General features: G+C 35.0%; 1 protein-coding gene across 1 annotated transcript in view; it reads left to right on the plus strand.

Annotated features, from left to right (window-relative positions):
- Positions 1–13228, plus strand: part of LOC150107068 (secretin receptor-like) — a 125419-nt gene extending 112191 nt beyond the window's left edge. The window contains exons 13-15 of the mRNA XM_090390986.1: positions 3517–3558; positions 4872–5016; positions 8204–13228. Of these exons, the coding sequence (XP_090247112.1) occupies positions 3517–3558; positions 4872–5016; positions 8204–8571 (555 nt within the window). The 3' untranslated portion in view covers positions 8572–13228. The remainder of the gene's footprint in view (positions 1–3516; positions 3559–4871; positions 5017–8203) is intronic.
- Positions 13229–20739: the final 7511 nt, after the last annotated feature.

Consider the following 20739-nt stretch of genomic DNA (forward strand, 5'->3'; position numbering starts at 1 on the left):
GAGTGAGTTGATCATTATTAGTTGACAAGTTGAAATCCCAGTAAAATCACTATCGCCATGCAAACTAGAAGTGTTGTTAATAATGACAATATGACCATTATTTTAATTGCATTAATATATCCGTCTTGTAAAGATTAACGGTATTACTAGAGGACCGCCCACCCGTCCCTCTCCACTGATACTTAATGAACTCAAGCCATTGCATGATTTCTATTTTATCGCTATTTAGTGGAATACGAAAGTGTATGATTGTTGGACAACTGAACCATTATAGAACTTCCTAAATGACATCCCAGATATTTCATCGTTTGGCAACTAGGCCGAATTCCGCTGCGGCGAATATTTTTGTAACACACACATTACAAAAAATTTAGTACACTTAAGAAATATATAAAAAGTCTTATATCAAATATTACTGAATTCATAATTGTTTTCTTAATGTAAATTATATTCTCCAGATATTAACCTCAAATATCCTGTTACTTACTAAGAGTGGATTGAAAGTAGTCGTAAACTGGAGTACAGGACGAAAAACTTAACCTGCTCATGCTACTTCACACCTCCACCGTCGTGGACTCGCACAGATCCATGAAATGCATCTACTATCTGAGTGGTCCTCAGAATGTCATCCTCATCAGAGACTTTTTTCCTTCAGTTATAGAGAAGTCTATAACTGATTCTGTGGCTTGTAAAAATGCAAATACCAAACAAGAATTGACCTCATTTAATTTTGTAGTCTAATTTTTATTACTACAAAACCGAATCTCACTATGTATGATGCTTTTTTCTCATAAGACAAAAAAATCGTTCATCTTGTGTTATGAAAAATCTGGTCTTCCATAGCCAACGAGTTTTCGAAGTAACGAAGTACTTTTTCTTTTTCCTTTCCAGGCTTATAGGCCAAGTGGCCTGTTCCGGACCCAATTCCATCTTTTTAAGGGTCTTCCTCTGCATCGAGTACCTTTTGGGTGGTAATTTAGAATTTGTTTAGGTATTCTGTTTCTATTCATTCTCAGCATGTGTTCTTTCCATTTTTCCTCAATAGCAAATAAATGCTTTATTTAGGGTGGTTGTAATTCCAATTTTTTTTTCTGATTTCGCTGCTTTTCATTTTGTCCATTATTGTGACTCCAGTTTGCGCAGTAAGCAGTAATTTCATTTCCGATGATTCGATTCTTCTTTCATCTGCTTTTTTTATTGTCCATATCTCACTGCCATAAAGTAAGGTGGGTTTATCTACTGTATTGTAGATTCTTATTCGTGTGTGTTTTTGTACATAATTGGGTTTAAAAATTTTATTCATAATGCCTGTTAGATTTAAAAAGTTTGATATCTTTGGTTCTATATCAGCTTAATTTTCATATGAGATTGTGCATCCTGAATATTTGAATACTTGCCCTATTATTTTGTTGTTTATTACTCTTTTGCTTCATATTGGATTTTAGCACCTTTGATGGCCATGACTTTTGTTTTGTCTGTTGATATTTCCATACCATATGTTTTTATCGGATTATTTAGACTGAATAATGATTTTTGTTGTTCGTTGTTTCCAAGGATTCTTTGGTCATCAGCAAAAATAAGAGTATCTAATCTGATGTTACGGTTTATCTTGAATCCTCCTTCATTAGTTATCTTCCATTCTTTTATAATTTTATCTATGCATATACTAAATAAAACTGGTGAGAGATGGAAACCCTGACGTACTCTTCGATTTATTGGTTTCCAGCTTGATGTTGAATTATTGTACTTTACAGATATTTTATTATCTTGATCTATGTTATATAAGGTTCTAAAGAGTTGGTTTAATATTTCATATTATTCTAGGATTTCCCAAAGTTTTTCTCTGATAATTTTATCAAATGCTTTGGTGTAATCTATAAAAGCTATGTGTGTTTTGAATGTTCATTTCTCTGTGTTTTTCAATTAATAATTTTAACGTAAATGCAGAGTCTATGACCTGCCTTTTCTGAATCCATTTTGCTCTTCTATTAATTTTGGGTCAACTATACGTTTAAGTTTATATGCTAAGATTTTTGCATATACTTTATAACAGGTACTAAGTAAGCTGATTCCACGATAATTGTTACAATCTGATTTGTGTCCTTTTTTGTAGATGGGAATAACTATTGCTTTGGTCCAATCTTGTGGGCATTTTCCTTCTTTCCAGATCATATTATATGTTAAGTTAAGTAAAAAATCAAGTCCTGCATATTTGATAAGTTCCAAGTTTATATTGCCTTTTTCTGGATCCTTTCCTGTTTTACTTTGGGTTCATGCTTCTGTAAATTCTTCTAGAGTGATGTTTTCTAAGTTGTACGATATGTTTACAGATCTTGGTAGTAATTTTGCCATGTTTCTATTTTAGTGGTATTAATATCTGCTTTTTCTCTAGTTTCGTTGCTTAAATCTTTGAGGATTTTATATGCATTAAGTCTTTTGAGGGTACAGTCTTTCTCTCTAATTTTGTTACAAAATTGTTCCATCTCTTTCTGTTTATTCTCCTACATGCTGCTTTTGCTATTTTGTTGCTAATTTTGCTATTGCAAAATTTCTTTTCCACTTTTTCTTTGTTCCTAAACTTTCTTTTGCAGCTTTTGTCATTATGGTTTTAGGTTTGATTATTCTTCTTCTTCTATGTTCTGATTTTGTTTTATACTTGTCATCCAGTTTTTTATTCTTTTTTGGTACAAGTCTTTAATACTACTGTCGTCCAAAAGTCTAACTGAAGGATTCAAAATTTCTATTTTCCTTGTGCTTTTTTTGTTTTTTTCCATCTTGGTTCCCATTTTATTTTTCCGATTAAAAGGTAATGATCTGGTTCTATTTCAGATCCTCTGTATACTCTTGTATCTATTATCACATCTGACATTTTGATATTACTGATTTTGTAATCAATAATGCTTCTTGTGTCTCTTGCTTCCCAGATGTATTTGTGGATGGATGTCTTTATGTTTGAAGAGGTGTTCATTATTTTAATGTTATTGTTTATAGTAAAATCTCTTAATCTATTATCATTTCTATTACAGTTAAGTTCTCCGATAAATCCTATGTTTGGTTTATATGATTGATTGCGTTGAAATCTCCTATTACCAAAATGTGATCCTTAGGATTGGTCTTAATTATGAACGAAGTACTTATGATCATAATAAGCAGAATTTATCATTCAATCCCCCTCCCCCATCATCATTGACTAGAAGCAGAATTAAACTAGTACCCTGTAGAATTACTTTCCCAACAATTATTTGAAGTCGTGTACAAAAGTGGTAGAGAGTTTTCGGTCAAAAAACAAGCAAAAACCACACTCAACATGCTCCCAACCTAATAACCTGCTCTCTCAGTTAGTCATAATTTGCATTTGAGCTAGTTGACCTTCATCGGATAGCTGAAAAATAAAGTTTTAACAAAATAGACCATGAATTTAACAAAACTTTAAATTTATAATCAGCAATAGTTTACTATATAGAAAAAAATCTCAAGTCGATTACTATGTTTCACTATATATTTTTTTTCTTTTAGGGGTGTTTCGTGGCTCTTCTTTATTGTTTCTTCAATGGCGAGGTAAGTGAAAGTGACTTGTTTAATAACGTGTAAAAAATTGTTTACGAATGCTTTATAAAACCAAGTTACAGCAATTAAATTATATTACATAGTCTTTATAGATCCTATTTCGAAACCAGCGTGGGTTTGATGTGTGGTTTTCTGAGTATACTACGATGGAATTCATCTGTTTCTAACCTGAAAAATTAAGTTCTTCGAAGAAAATTCCTTTCCTTGACAAAACATGTACACCGTGGGTTCCTGCCTTTTACCGAGGCCCCCCTTTCCTCAAAGTTAAACAGAATTCTTACCGAATACTACGAAGCAGGTGTACCGTGTATTATCTCTGAAAGGGCATTTATCGTTCTTCTAGATGTGTTTTCCAATACTTCAATCCCAAACATGTGCTATTCTCATTTTCAATGACTGCGACACAAAAAACTCCTAAAGAGATTTTCGATTTCAAATCAGGTAAAATTAGGACTGCTCTTAATAAACTTAAGACTATAAGCTGGTCATGAAGATGATCCTGCATTACCAATCTAGAGAGTTTGAATACCTTTTAATTCTACGCTGATTTAAAATCGAAAATCTGTTTACAAGAGAGAATAAAAAAAAGCGTGCAATAGAGCATTTTGGTATGGTGGTTATAAGAAAGCATTCGTAATTTTAACGGAAGTCTTGAGAAACACATCTGGAAGAACGATAAATGCTCAGTCACAGAAAACACCAAATATGACTACTCCACGGTTCGTAGTATCCTTGGCTAACTGAAAAGGGGAAAAAAAGGCAGGCACACACGCGCACTTCCTAAGGAATCCCTTCCTAATATGCTTACAGAACCACAAATAATGTAAGTTAAAAATGTTGGATTGTAAAAAGTCTTCGGTTCTTTTTCACTATGAATGGTTTACTTTACAAGGCGATGCCAGCAATGTTTGCACTATAAAATTTGTTTCTAAATAAAATAAATTTGCAGGAGAAACCATTTTCATTTTTTATTGTGGAAATCAAAATATCCGTGAAAACCATTTTTGCAAACTAAAGAAATGTTAATTAATCAGGAGGAAAGGTTTGCATTTTTGAAAAAAAAAAAAAAATCTAGTTTAGTGTATTTGCGCTTTCCTCATATCTTGAAATTAATAATGTCAAAGGAAATACACTAAGAAATTAGGAAAATATATAATCGATCCTGTTTGCATAACGAACTTGATGTATATAAGCTAGAATTCATAAATTATCATTATCTTTTGATTCTACCAACAAGGCGAATTTTAAATTATCCGAATTTATTGTGCCATTATTAAAAAGCGATCGTTAATGTTGGCTTTCAGGTTCAAAGCGAACTCCGGAAGGTAATCCAGAGGTGGAATACGAAACCCGATCAAGCTATTCGATCTAACAATTCGTTTCTCACTCAGTCTTTGACGTATATGAGTAAAGGAAGGAGCTCGGTTCTCTCTCTTCACTCGGCCTCTGGTAAGAATCATTTCATTTACGATTGCTAATAAATATTCATGAGCTCTAACATATTCACACACAAAGAAAATTCCTGCTCGGTCTGGGCATTTCACTCTTCCATAAAACGTAATAATAAACGTAAAATATGCGTGAACCACATGTTTCTTATCGCATGACGGAAAAGCGTAAAAATCAAACCGTTGTCTTCAATGACGTCACAGACTTCTTGTGTACATACTATTCATTGAAAGAAAGAATTAGCAACATGGTTTTTTTGTCCCCTTCCTTTAATTCTTTCTCCATTGTGATGAAGAAGGAATGGAAATTTTTCGAATAAAGAAATTTATATGGTAATGTTTTAGCGAATCTAAATAAGGTTTTATTCCCAATAAAAACTATTTTAAAAGTATCGAATCTTAGCTATAAAATATCGCTCTGAATATTGCAATGACATTTTAGGCATTGATTAAAAAATAAATACCATGCATTATTGATTAATATTAGCACACATTTGAAAAGTTTCAATACTGTCTAATAATTTGAAGGTCGTCAGTCCACTTGCAGAATAACTGTGTTGTGCCTTCGCCGCATCGTGAATGTATTCAACACATTTTCACAACTTTCATCCTAATGATCGGGAATCTTATTTGACTTCACTAAAATATATTGCATTTATGAAATAATAGTAGTAATAAGATATTCCATGAAATAAGCTTCTCATTTTCTCTAATGTTATGCTAATTATTTTAGCTTCGCCTTCGACAACCAAGTTATTTTAAAATCTAATTTTCATTGTAATCTCTGAGTATTTAAAATGAGCATTAGGAGCGAAATTTCAGATTGAACAATGCAAATGAAATCCGTTTAATATGACACCACCTATTGGTAAATTAGAAAATTCACGTATATAACTGAAAACATACGACTCAATTTATTCCTAAAATCATGGTGGTAACGGCCATGTCCCATAGGTTATTACTACCGATTACATGATTTACTTCAGTTCCATATTGTAATTAAAATATTTTTTTAGTTGACATTATAAAACTTGTATATCGATATAACAAGTGATTCAGAAGCATAGCAACCATCTTGGAAATCAATTCTAAATGTGTACATTTTAATTGTCTAGATTTTATAATATTTTAATTATTCCCTCCAATGTTTATGTCTAAACAGGTTTATTACATTCTTTATGTATCAACGGCTTTTCTATATTTTCTAATTTGCTGATTGCAGGAACTAATCGACTAATTTCAATTTCTACTGAAACATATTTTAAAAGTTCATTTCTGTTATATTATGAAAACTTCATATTATGAAGTTTATATTATGAAAATATTATATTATAGAAAACTTCAACCTTTAATATTAATGAGTTGTTGAGAATTACCATCAAGGTTAACAAGAACACACTGACAAGTTTCTCATGTGTGATTAAAAAGGAGGAAAACTCTTTTCAATGAAAAGGGAAAGAGAGAGACTGACTAAATCACCATCTTAAGCTGACAGAGAATCAATGTTTCAAACCGGCTTTAGTGGATTCGATACTGTTTTTCGCAGCATCAAAAAATGCACATCGTTTTCCGTATGTACGTATCATTATGATGTTAACATCCATCAATACCATTAATAAGAATTAATCATTTAAAATATAAACTTGTAGTGGTATCAAAGCATACTATGTACCAAAGAGGAGTTGACACTTCTTCTCTTCTTCAACCTTTTTGGTTCTGTCCACTGCTGGCCAAAGGTCAACCCCATGATTTTCGAGACCACTCGGTTTTCTGCCTCTCCTATCCATCTCCCTCCTGCAATAATTGCAGGAGGGAGTTTACACTACTGCTGAATAAATTGCGAACATAGTTGGACGTGTGGATAACCTACTCACGCTTCAACCAGTGATCTGTGGCTTTTGATTACGCAATGGACTTGGATGTCTGTGTCTGTTTTTGAGGAGGAGATGGGTTTCAATCAGTAGCGCACTCAGGATTTAATCTTGGGGGCTGGGGGGGGCGACCGAGTTCAGTAGATGATTTCAGAATGCACACGATGCATCGCCTACGACCTATGACTGAGCATCTGCAATGATCGCTAATTCATATGTAGTATAGAAATAGAAGACACGACAATCATAAATAAAAAAATAAAAAAAATTTAATTAGGAAAAGATTTTTGGAAATTTTTCTAGTGTTTTTTTTTTCTTTTTCTTTGGAGGGGGCCAGGGCCTTTTGGTCCCCCTCTGGGTGCGCCACTGTTTTTAATGCCCAGTGGAAGACCACCGTTCCGCTTATGGTCATCCTGAAGGGTCTTATACAAGTTACCTGTTTGGATTTGAATACAATTTCCGGTTTATATGAAAATAAATATTAATAAATTAAAAAATAATAATAATAAGACTTAGCATATGCACAAAACCCCGATACTATAGGTTAGCAACGTTTCTTGGTTGGAAAAACTTTTAAAATATGTTTCAGTAGAAATTGAAATTAGTCGATTAGTTCCTGCAATCAGCAAATTAGAAAATATTGAAAAGCCGTTGATACATAAAGAATGTAATGAACCTGTTTAGACATAAACATTGGAGGGAATAATTAAAATATTATAAAATCTAGACAATTAAAATGTACACATTTAGAATTGATTTCCAAGATGGTTGCTATGCTTCTGAATCACTTGTTATATCGATATACAAGTTTTATAATGTCAACTAAAAAAATATCTTCACTCAAAGAATGTGTGCACAGATTCTCGGACTTCAACGTCATGGGAAACCACATCTGAGCAGTTGTTTCGAATAGGAAAAAAAAGTTAAAAAGCGTTTGGGGAAAGGTCTGGACAAGAAGTGATAAAGAACAATTTCAAATTCATTTCCTCGAGTGGTTGCATCAGCATTCATAATTCGTTCTTTGGACACATTCAATTTATCTTCATTCTTTCCCTCTAATTGCACATTATTTTTGACTTTTTTGCAATACAGTGATAATAATATTTTGATGACAAGATGTTGCTAATGGTGTAATCTGATTGCAGAGCTCGTTTACATCACAAATGTTCGAGACACTGAAAACTGGAGAACATGGAAAATGATTAGACTGCATAGTAAGAATTATTAAGCGAAAATTTTATTATGTGTGTGTCTACATAATTCAAAGATCAATATATGGATTATAGTTATTGTCCTATTTGTTTTCTTCTGTTCCAGATAAAAAAGATGTATGTTGTAGTAGCAGTCCCTCTCCGAATATTCCCAGGAGTGAGTGCAAACGTGAAAGTGGATCAACAACAGGGCCAGCCTCTCGCAGCTCGCTCACATCTCCCAGAGTTTCTGCTCAATTTACCAATTTTGAAGATCCGAAACTTCAGTGCGATTCTGTGATTCACAAAACAGAAGTGGTACTAGAGATGGATCATTGCTTTTCCAATGGCAAGTTACTGACATATAATTCCAGGAGTGCAGAAAACGGAAGCGCCGGCGAGAAAAGTGCTCCCCATGGTTATGAACAGGAAAGGCTTCTCAGTTCATCTTCCTACCTGCAGATGCAGGAAAACGAAAAAGAAAGTTGCCTTTGAATATGGAAGCAAAAAAGCATGGATAGTTGTCTAAAATGTCCTCGACTTCATGAACCGTAGGGGGGGGTATACCATTTCTTTAGTGATTTTTACACTTAAATAAGTATGAGTGCATTTTAAAAAGATTCATAGATATGACGGATTCATATTGTACGCACATTTTTTTAGGTATTTAAATAATACTTGGTCGAATGAATGATTATCGAAGAATGAATTAATCCAAGAATAATCGTATCATCTGTGATTATTTTTTATGAACGAATTGAATCCAGTAATGAGCTCAGTGGTTAATGCGATGTTCACCCTAGCTCAAGATGTCGTCTGCAATATATTGTCATTAGCCAGTATCACTGTAAATAGCGTTGTGTACCAGTATTTATTGTGAATTATTTTGAAGTGTTTTCTGATCAACAAGTGAGCACCAGAGCAATAGTATTTTGAATGTTATAACATATTATGAATAAGCATTGCGCAGAACACTGTTTTGCTGATGTAACTATCTGTGTAATACTCAAATATATTCGAGAAACAAGAAAATTGTAGAAACTTAAATAGAAAACGAATTAGTATTGCAACGTTTACATTTCGACTGATGATTCCATGAGAACAACCTTCAAATTTCCATTAGAAGATTTTTTCTTAGCTCTTTTTATTATTATTTGTTAAAGGCATTCATTGCATTTTACTAGAAAACTGCGATTGCATTGAGCTAATGTCTTCTCTATCAAACCAAACAGCAATAACTCTGCAATTTAATTGAGTTGTTGATGAGCTAATGGAATCGTTAAGTTATTCTTGTTATCCACCGTTATAGAAATCTTATCCTGTTTATAATTTATTTGCATGCTTCACTGTTCGAAACTAATGTTACACTCGTTTTAACCTGACTTGATTTTTCGCTTAGCCTGTATACGAAAGACGGTGATATTCTAAACAATATTAACTTCATTTTTATTTATTTTTAAATCCAATATCATAGTCAATAAAAAAAGTACAATCAGGGAAATACTTATATAAAAAAGGAGTAAGCTAGACTTTTATGTAATGATAATGCAATTATGCTTGATTACAGAATCACAAGTAATAACCACATTTAAAATAATGGAGTACTTTTATATCACTTTCATTTCTTGCTATGTGACTCTTGAAGGTCAAATTGTTATCCACCATAACTTCAAGATTCCTGGTCTAATCAATTTGTCCAAGAATAATCCCACCAATAGGTATAACAAACCTCTGGACATCGCATAATTCTGAAGTGTATACCTTGACACTTTCGAACGTTGAGTTGACAACCATTTTTTCACCTTTCCAGCCTATTGAAATCATTCTCTAATTGCTGTATATCAGTAGCATCCCCGATTGCCTGGCCTACTTTTGCATCATCAGCAAACAATTGAACAGGTCTTTCCCAATATTAGAAATGCATATATTGAAAAACAATGATAAAAGGATTGGTCACTAAAATACATCACTGCTCACCTGAAATCACTTTGATTATTTTACCACTTTCTGATAATCGCCTGTTAGCCATCCATTTATCTAAGTCACTATGGTTCATATTTCTATATCATATATTCTAGTTTACGCAACAGCCTTTCGTGGGGATTCCTATCCAAATGCCGTAGCGAAGTTCAACAGTATTATAGTTTATCCATTCCCTGTAGACTCAGCCAAAAATTATTATAAAATATGAGAAACTTCTCAAACACGATCTCCCTTTATTAAACCCATGCTGTTCCTTGCAAAGGATAGTATTTCTGTTAACCCATTTCTGTATGCGAATTCTTACTATCTTCTCTAATAGTATCATAACCACACCAGAGATAGTGATACGTTGATATTGCACCTCGGGCTTTGGACAATCTTTGTGCAATGAGATTCACATACATTCTTTCCATCCCTGTGGGATTTTTCGTTAGTTGGGACTCAAATTACATAAAAATGTATGTCATAGTCCTAACTAGTTCGGAACATTCATTTAGTATACACGATGGTATTATCCTGTCCATCCCTATTGCCAAATTGTTATCCAGGTTATGCAACAGCTGCAAAACTTCCTCATGCAACTCTATATTACTCTATGCACTCTATGTGCTTTATTACATATAGAAAACTGAACGCTCATTACTCGAGCAACTGCACCTGCTTCTGACACAGGTGTATAATCCGCAATCAGTAAAAATCTATTCTTCCACATTCATTATTTCTTTTATTTTCACCATAACGATAAAATTATTTTCGGTTGCCCTTAGCCTGCATAGCCAATTTCTTTACAAACTCTGGGTTAGCTTTCCGCACAACACTCGCTACTTTTCTGGTCTGCACTTTGTTTCATAACTCCTTTCACTGTTATTCTCATGATATTCCTTCGACATCTTCTTATTAATCTCTTGGCTCAGTATCGTTGCATTTATTTGATTCATACCTTAGTGTTCTCTGAACTCTAAGGGCGTATTCGGATTCTGCATAATTTAATCATCTTTTCAAAGCTTCCCATACACTTCTCTTATCTCTCTTATTCAGTAACTTACCGAGACAGAACATATTATCTTCTGAGCTTGGAATAATTTCAACTTTGTGGATCAGCATGTAATCGATTCTAATTGGAGCATCCACACTTAGCTGCTGCCATGGTCAGTGTGAATAATGTCACTGTGGCAAACCAGTCATTCTCACTAATACCACTTCTGACGCTATGATCAAGTCGAACATTGTTTCTTATTGAGTTTTTGTATTTCACATGCTGATTTAGAGAATTGTCTTGCAACAGATCAATCATTCTCACGCATTTTTATAAGTTTTCTATAGTACCCCCCAGTTGATGTTTGAATAATTAATGTCACTCATAATGATTGCTCGTTCGGTGCATATTCGGTAATATGACAACTTCAGATTACATGGGACATTATTATCATTATTGTTTTCATGAATTTCTACCCAAAATGGACTTGATCATCTGCAACATTATTAATACGAATGTTTTTACTGTTAATAATGTTATCAGATGTTATTTCCCGTATCAATTTTATCACGCCCTGCTCTCCTGTCCATTCTCCCTGAAGGAAAACACCATTTATACTCCATCCAGTTACTCCATCCGAGTATGACAGCTAGCTTTCGCTGCTGTCTTCAGGTCACAATGTATTCACTAAAGCACAACCTCAATCCCGTGGTTTCTGATACTTCTGTCATTTGTCGATACACATAAGTTACCCTTTTTTTTTTCGTACAATTCCTTCTGCAGGCTGCTTGGTGGGTTGGCAACTTTCTTTGTTTTATCCCCAGACACACGCACAAAGTCCGAACGTTTTACGCCCCACCACCACCGTCATTAGTAATTACAGATGCTCACCTAGAAGAGTGTTAAGTCGCCCTACGTACACGTGACTGTCTTTCTTCTTCTCGAGCTCCCTTCATTCTCGGTCTTTTGCTTAGTGTTTTCTTAAAGAACACGTGATTATGAAGGTTTAAGCTGGCGTCAGATCGGAGTATAAGTAATTAAATTAGTTAGAAAGTAATTTATTTTCATCCTAGTTCTACGTGTTTTTTTATTTTGTTAAGCGGCCAAATAAACTTGCCCCTTCACCTCCTTTTGCTAATTAGTTAATTTTATACTCAATATGTTAAGGAAAAGTATTATTTAAATAATATGTGATCAGCGTTCTTCTAGCCCCATTATCCCTGTAGCCATTCATTATTAAAGCTATTATGATTCGTTTACACGCCAATTTCAGAGTAAAGCATTAATTCCTTCATTTGCCTTCGCAATAACAATCCTTTAGGCCGCGTTTAAAGCGATCTTAAAAGAAACAAGCAACAAGCGAAAACCGCTCGTTTTTACAGTATCGATGCAAGTAACTGTTTTTACTAGTGTTGACGCCAACATTTTTGCGTATTCATATGGAAGTTGATTGTAATCAAAACTGAATTTTCAGGAGTATAAAGTAAGTAGGCTTTTGCTTATATTTAACAAAAAATACTAGTGCAAAAAGCTCTCTAAAGCAAATATCTATAACATTTACTTCATACTTCTGCAGAATTTAAATTTTAGTTTTCCATTATTCAGAAATAATTCCTTTATGATTTGGAACCTTTTTTAATTAAAACACGACCTTCAATAAACGTTTCGTGTTCTCGATTCAAACTGAGACAAACTGCTTTTGAAACTATTATATTTACGCCTATTTTGCCTGCTTCTGCTTTTGAAACATTCCAGATGAATGCTAACAATTGAAAGGGTTAGCAGACATTTGATTGGTTTTCCTAATTGAAAAATGGAATGACAAATGCTAATGATTAACTTTATGCGGTTTTAATATGTGTTGTTAGTTAAGGAAATCGCCCACGAAGGAAGAAATAAACCACTATCCAGACGATGCGTGGAGAAAATAATCAGCAGCGTGCGCATTCTCAAACATAGCAATGTCCTCGCTCGCGCTTCTTCATCAACTTTGGTTTCTGTCCAAAACAACACAAGTGTTCTTCTGAACCTTCCTAAGTTGGGGACAGAAAGCTTCAGTGTAGCAGAGAGAATCAATGGCCACGCTGTGTCCAACTCAGAGGACAACACAAACGCGGTCCAGGACGTTGTTAATCATCTAAAGAAGCAGAAACTCCTGTCAAGAAAAAATAAAATGAATTTCATAATTTATTTTATAAGTGTACAAATTAGCATTAAATGTGTTAAAGTATAATGTACATCTGGAAAGAATAAAATATTTTAATTTATTTAATACAAGAGCAAGGAGTTCCAATACTTTTATCATCTCACTTTTTTCTGTTTTCTTTCTTTCTTTTTTATATTTTTATGATGCACTTGGACGTGGTATTCACTTTACATGTGGAAAAGTTCAGCGTAATATTTTTTAAAGAAAAATAAGACTTTTGTAGACCTTTTCAACTACGATCGAGTTAGGCTCACATATATATTTTACTTCTTCTTGAAGAGAGATTTTTAATCAAGTAAAACAGACGAAATGAGAAAAAATCCCCATAGTGGTTGCAGTTGTATTTATTTTGAATTAGTTTTTCAGGCAGTTAAAGCCAAGAGGCAACTCTTTTTCGACAGACAGAAGATGGCGCGATATCGTTATTTTTTTGTGCTGAAAAATATGGTGTGCACATTTTACCTCGTGACAATGGAGGAAAGGTTCAAACATTTTTCAACTTTCTGTTATTACTTTTCGCATAACCTGGATAAGAATTTGTCAATAGGAACAGATGGAATATCTGCCCGTTTGTTTAAGGAATGTTCAGCTGAATTGACTAGGCCTTTTACACATTTGTATAACTTGAGTCTCAGCTCATGAATGATACCACGGCAATGGAAGGAATGTAATATAGTTCCATTGCACAAGGGTGGTGCTAAAACTGATATCTAACTACCGTCTAATCAGTATCTCTGGTGTGGTAGTGAAGATTTTAGAGAAGTTGGTAAGAACTCGCATACAGAAATGAGTAGACAATCATTCTATACTCTGCAGGGAACAGCACGGGTTTACTAAAGGAAAGTCATGTTTTAGCAATTTGCTCATATTTTATAAAAAATGTTACCGTCGAGTTGGATAAAGGAAATAGATACACTATGATAATGTTGGGTTTTTCGAAGGCATTTGATAGGATGCCACGCTATAGGCTGTTGCGTAAACTGGAGAATATGGGATTGGAACATAATCTATGTTCTTGGTTCAGGGAATGGTCGACAGGCAGATATCAAAAAGTGGTATACAGTGGGTGTGAATCTGGCAAATTTAAGGTAACCAGTGGTGTACTGCAGGGTTCGGTCCTTGGGCCATTATTGTTCAATCTATATATTAATGGCATCAAGCAGGGCCTACCGTCAGATTTACAATTGTTTGCTGATGATGCGAAGATAGGCAGGGCAATCAGGGATGCTACTGATATTCAGCAAGTACAAAATAATTTGAAAAGACTGGAAATCGAGGCAAACGAAAATGGCTATCAGTTTAATGTTAGTAAGTGTAAAGTTATGCGCTTTGACGTTCCAGCGGCGTATTATATTAGCGGAGTTATGCTACAAGAAACTGAAGAGGCAAGGGATCTTGTTGTATTGGTGGAGAAGAATTTAAAGTTCAAAGGTCACATAGCTAAAGTTGCAAATACAACTCAGAGGATAATTGCTATGTAGAAGCGAACCTTGACATGTAAGGATAAGGAAGTAATTTTGTTTCTTTATAAGGCTTTGATAAGACCAAACCTGGATTACTGTGCGCTGATTTAGTCTCCCGGGTTCCGAGGGGATAAGGAAGCTGTGGAAATGTGCAAAGAAGAGTTACAAAGATTATATCCAGATTATGGGATAATGATGATAGATTGCGAGTATGTGGATTGCAGACTGGTTAACAGGAGAAAGAGGGGTAGATACGATACAGGTCTATAGACTTTGAATGGGTGTTATAGCATTTCAAATGATGAAATTTTTCGTTATATGGAAGGCAGAGAGAGAACACTGCGCATCCTTGGAAGTTAACGTTGTTCCCAGTCAAGAAAGGGGTAAGAGCTAGGTTTTTCCTCCCAGAGAGCAGTGAGTGAGTGGAATAATTTGCCCTTAGGGGGTAGTGAGTGCATCCAGCACAGCACTTCTCAACCTTTCTAAGTCCAAGGACCAGTAAAATGCCTAAAAACAATCATACGGACCACTAAGTTATATAATTTTGTTTAACATGTATGTGGGGATTTCCAACATATATATATTATATTTACATACAATATTTGCATATTACATTTACATATACAACATTTTACATATACACAAACATTTACAAATACATATGGAAACAATTAAGTTGGAAGTAAACGATTAAATGTATCATCACTGAACAAAGTTTTAATTTTTATTAAACAAATTATAGGTGATCAGTTTCCGATTTGCTGTGGGCAAATGAATAGGTATGTCAGCGCAGTCCTCTGAAATCCCCATTCATGTGCCCACAGCAACTTTTATATTTTATATCTTAACCCAATTCACCTACCTGCACTCATTAAGCTCAACCCACGATGTCAATCGCAAAGTGCCATACACGTGGTCGGGCGCATTTTCCCGCCAGTGACCGTATGCTGTATATATAGTAGGCATTTCATTTGTACCAATCGTGTTGTGATCGTGGTTTTAATTACATCCGTCCTGTTTATTCAGATGCACAACTGTGGTCTTCTTAAATCTGGCAGATTCATTAATCGTGTGGTGGTTTTATTTATATCCGTCCTGTGTGCTGCTTGTATTCGTTACGTTGTGATGTGTGTTTCTGTACAATCCATGACCATACGGATGTTGTCTACGTGCGACTGATTCAGTGTGTTCGGCCGCATATTCTCACGAGCGACGTACGAGATACGGAACTTTGCTAAACGGGACGCGGGCAGCTATCCTCCTCGCCAGCAGAGCTGAGCCTGAACTTGACGTCACTTTGCGTAACTGTCGTTTCATCCCCGATTTTGTCCGATTTTTGAAATGGATTAATTCCAAAACCAGTAACGAGAATAATCGGAAACTGTAGTCCAAATAAATAATACAATATAATTATGTTACTACTTACTTTTAATGCGATGGTTCAGCTTTTCGGCCCTTGCAGAGTTGATGGATATCTTACTCAATATTGGTCAACTTCAGTCGAAGATCGGCACACACACACACTAAGATGATTTCTGTATTTTGTTTTTATTTGAAGGAGTGATGAAAATCCTTTCTCAGAAAGATAGGGTGTAGAAAACTTCATGGAGATTTTCTCACTGAAGGCGAGATCCAGAATCGAGCCAAAACAAGATCACAGAATTGCATTTCAAGCCCACTCTCACTTGAAAGTCCAATTAACTGCTCTTTTTTCGATAACAAAAGGTGGTTCTCGTGACTATAAGCCTGAAATAGATCGCGAACCCACAGAAATTTCTTATACAAGTTATTCGGAAAATATGTTTCAAAATTCTGTTTCAGAGTTTTGAGGTAATCACAAACCCTTTCCAGAAATTCAAAATCAACAAAAAGATCATTTTCCATTTAAAAGCATTCCAATGTCGGAAAAGGTGAAACTGTCTGTCTTTTGTATAACTGATGCACAACACCAGTTTTTTTTTTCCTGAATGTTTATTTTGTCTTAGGCATCAAGAACAGTTAAAGAATTTCCCTGAAGGGAGAGATCTAGTTCAATTAATTTCGAAAAAAATCTCTGAAAGATAGGATAGTGTGGATAACCATGCTTCAACAAGGGGTGATGCAAAATTAGAATTACGTTCATTTACAAACAATAAAACTTCATGTCTTAATTGAAAATAAGCTTGTTTATTTTGTACTTCGCCCCTGGAAATCCAGCGAATTTCAGAGTGACGCAAAAGTTGTATACTCGTAGAAAAAAGTTGTATATTCACTGTCTTCTTCGTAGAATACTGAAAATAATCTGTTATTTAACGGTCGAGCTTTAATAAAATTAACTAGCTTTACAACGGTGTGTAGCACAGTTTTAAATTCTGCTGGCATTCCTTTGGAGGCCAACTTCCATATGTGTGAAACAATATACCCAATTCATATCTGGAGCCACTTCCTTGACCATAGAAACACCCCCCTTACTAAGCCCGCCTGTAAGGGCTGCGAGCTCCATCCGCACAAAAGCCCATGCATTTTTTCCACTGCTGGATCCCTTTGTGTATTATGTAATTATTGAGAGGGTGAAATATTTCTTCTCCAATCAATCGGGATGACAAAGTTCTACAAAACAGAATAACGTAATGAATGTTGTTCTCATGCGCATATCTTACGTAGCATATTAACTGGGCATCATCTGTAACATCAGCAGTCTCGTCTATTTGTAACGTATAATAAGGGCTCTTCTTAACTCTTTCGATTAACTGAGATTGTACCATATCATTAATTTGCGACCTACAGTGTCATTCAAAGAGGAGTCAAATCAACATCCTTTAGTAACTTGTTGCCAAACATAGTTTTTACCACGTCTTTTATTGTTGGAAGTAATAAATTTTCCCTGATAGAATGAGGTTTCCCTGTTTTCACTATGTGCAAACTTAAGAGATAGATGCTTCCAGTGCCTTTGTATTAATCGAACCCATGGCCGAAACTACATCTTTCCCATGATGTAATGGCACTAAGAGTCGCTGAAATTGTTTTTTCTTTTCATGATTTTTTACATCACAATGTTTAGTTTCTAAATGTCGTAGTTTCACACGTTTCATTCACTCGTTCGACAACACTTCATAACTCAAAACACATTGAGGTTTCTGTTCACTTTCATCACCAAGCCAAGTAAACCCGAATTCCAAATATGAACTGTTATATTTCCTACCGTTTTTTTTCTTTGAACTGCTTGTTTCTTCTCCTTTAATAGTATCAGATTTACTCACCGTTACAACACGTGTATCACAATTAGGATTAGCATTACCTGTTCTATTTGCTCTTCTTTTCAAAACCACTTTTCCATTATTAAAAAAAGGTTTCCAAAAAATATATAAATATATAAATACTAGGGTTAACTCATGAGACACTTTGTCCAAGTATCATTTAGCACTTCTGAAGGTATACTGAGTCTTGATTGAAGGAGAAAACCTTCAGTAATAAAAATCAATAAACAACAAGCAATTGGTTGAAATGTGGTCATGTGAACAACACATGTGCACTTCAAATCTGAAAAAACAGCAAAGGGAAGGTGGAAGCAATAAAACTGTACTGTTGTTCACTTCACCCATGTTATTATTCGTCATTGTGCTGCTACCAATTATTGTGGTGCCAGAATGACGAGTAATAAAAGAGTGGGTGAAGTGAACAACAGTACAGTTTTATTGCTTCCGCCTTTAAACGTTCTGACGCTATTTGTTGTTTTTTTAAAGTCTCCGTTTGATTTCAATAATGCTTACTTACTTATTCAATTTTAATTTGTTTGGATAAATAAATATATATATTTATTTATTTATTTAATTTAAGTCTGCCTGTGGACCACCTGTCCCATCGTCGCGGACCACAGATTGAGAAACACTGATCTAGCTGGGTTGGGTAACTTACAGCTCCCTCGATGAATCCTTGACTCCCTGGAGGTCTCAGATTATAATAATAATGATAATATAAATTACACTCCATTGGAGTTGATTTTGATTTAATCCCCGAAACAAGTAAGGTTGTGAGGCAGGAATATTATCAGCAAGTTGCAGGTATTCTCTTTTTCCTCTTTGGTCGGTTCTTTTTGAGGGAAAAAAAGTTTCCTAAAGAGAAATTCTGCTATAACTTTATGATACCCATTAATTTATGTTTATTTTTTATTTGATTTTTACATATTCCGATAAACCCTGATCCACTGAACTTTTAACAGCCACTTCGCGCATCCAATAATTTGGGGCCACCGTCCCAAAATTGGGATGGCGATCTCGCATCGAGCGAAGAAATTCATCTGTGACTTAAAGGTACTCAGAAATATCCACACCCACGCCGGGATTCACACCGACAGCCAGTTGGTATAAGGGTGGAACGTTAACCACTCGGTCAACCAGGTCATCCGACCCAAACATTTTATTTAGGCAGCAGTTATTCAGGTGAGGCTCGATTAATTTTGGTTAAGAATGTTCATTTGAAACACTGGTTGGCCGAGTGGCTAGCGCACCCGCTCTCCACCCAGCAGGTTGCGGGTTCGAATCCCACCACGGTCACGGATGTTTGTGAATGTCTTTAGTTGGGAGATAAATTTCATCACCCTGTGTGAGACCATCGCCCCGCTTATTGGAGGCCTGAAGTGGCTTTGAAAAGTTTCATATATTTGATCTATACAGAAGTGTTTCTGGAGACTATGCGAATTAAGTTAAAAATACCAAATAAATAAATATTAACAAAAATAGGAAGAAAAAAAAACAGAAGTCCAATATCAATAGCCCATGCTACCTACCGACCAATAGGGTGAGGAGAGAGAAGGGAAAAGATATCCTTAGCCCACCCATGGCACAAAATGTGCGTTAGCTTTATAAATAACCTTTCGTGAGGGGGGAGCAACATAAAAAATAAATAAAAAACAAGGTGACACACTGAACTCCGTTTGCTCGTCTTAAATGTAATAATAATAATAATTGGGTGGAGGATGCATTTCATCGCCAGGTGTGAGATCACCACTCCGTCTGAAGTGGCTTGAAAAAGTTTCACGTTTGCTCTCTAGAGCAGGGTTTCCGGACTACGTAAAAAGAAATAAAAATTTACAAAAAATATGAAATGGATAAAAATGAAAAAAAAATCCTTATCTTACTCACGTATATATAAATGTGCTATAGGTTTACTGATAACCTTTAGTGGGTAGGAACGATATAAAAATAAATAAATATAGGGATCTAAATGACAAAACGTGTCACAAAATAGGGATAACTGTCACAAGAATTGAAACATTTTATTAAAATTGCTGTGGAAAACAAATATCCCTGATATCGACAGTTTGATTGCAACAAAGCTACTGCAACAGTAATTTTACATATTCAGGTAAACCCGGAATATGCAAAAATTATATCTGATCATACCTCGATTGCTCGATATGTGAATAATGTGTTCACCCCCCCCCCACTCACTGTTGATATTGACAGACAAAGGTGAATTCAAACTTGTAGCTTATCTCTACTTACAAAAATATTTCATGTAAGGGCTTTATATATTCTCTAAACTTATGGTTCATGATGTAACCTTTGATGTAAAGAGATAGCAAAGCTTTTGTATCATTGGGACGCCCTGGAATCAGAACGCGTCATTTGGTATCTAGAAGCTAATGAAATGATCATGTTATTGCCTGCCTTTGCTGTACTTTTGACAATAACAATCTTTGAAATTCGAAGTGCAGATTGCAGAGGTGATGAACAAACATGATATTAGTGATAGGTAGAAGAGTAAGATGACGCTCTATTTAATTTTAAAATTTAAAAACTGAGATATGAATGAAGGAGTTTAAAGAATGAGTCTCAATAGATCGCAGTACGGTGGCTGCTCTTCTAAGCACGACGCCCAGTCAGCTTTGCTGGGGAACCCCTGTCACACGTGGCACTCCTATGACTTTTGTTTCCGAAACGCAACCTAGGGGTTACCTTAAAAATAATTAAATAAATAAATACACATCCAACATCTTAACTCAAAGGAACTTCAAGAAGTGGTGCAAACAGTAACCAAGGTTGTTAAGTACACTT

Source organism: Typopeltis vanoorti, chromosome 4 (genome assembly GCF_054136105.1).
Source record: "Typopeltis vanoorti isolate ZY-2024b chromosome 4, IOZ_Tvanoo_1.0, whole genome shotgun sequence".
Taxonomy (NCBI): domain Eukaryota; kingdom Metazoa; phylum Arthropoda; class Arachnida; order Uropygi; family Thelyphonidae; genus Typopeltis; species Typopeltis vanoorti.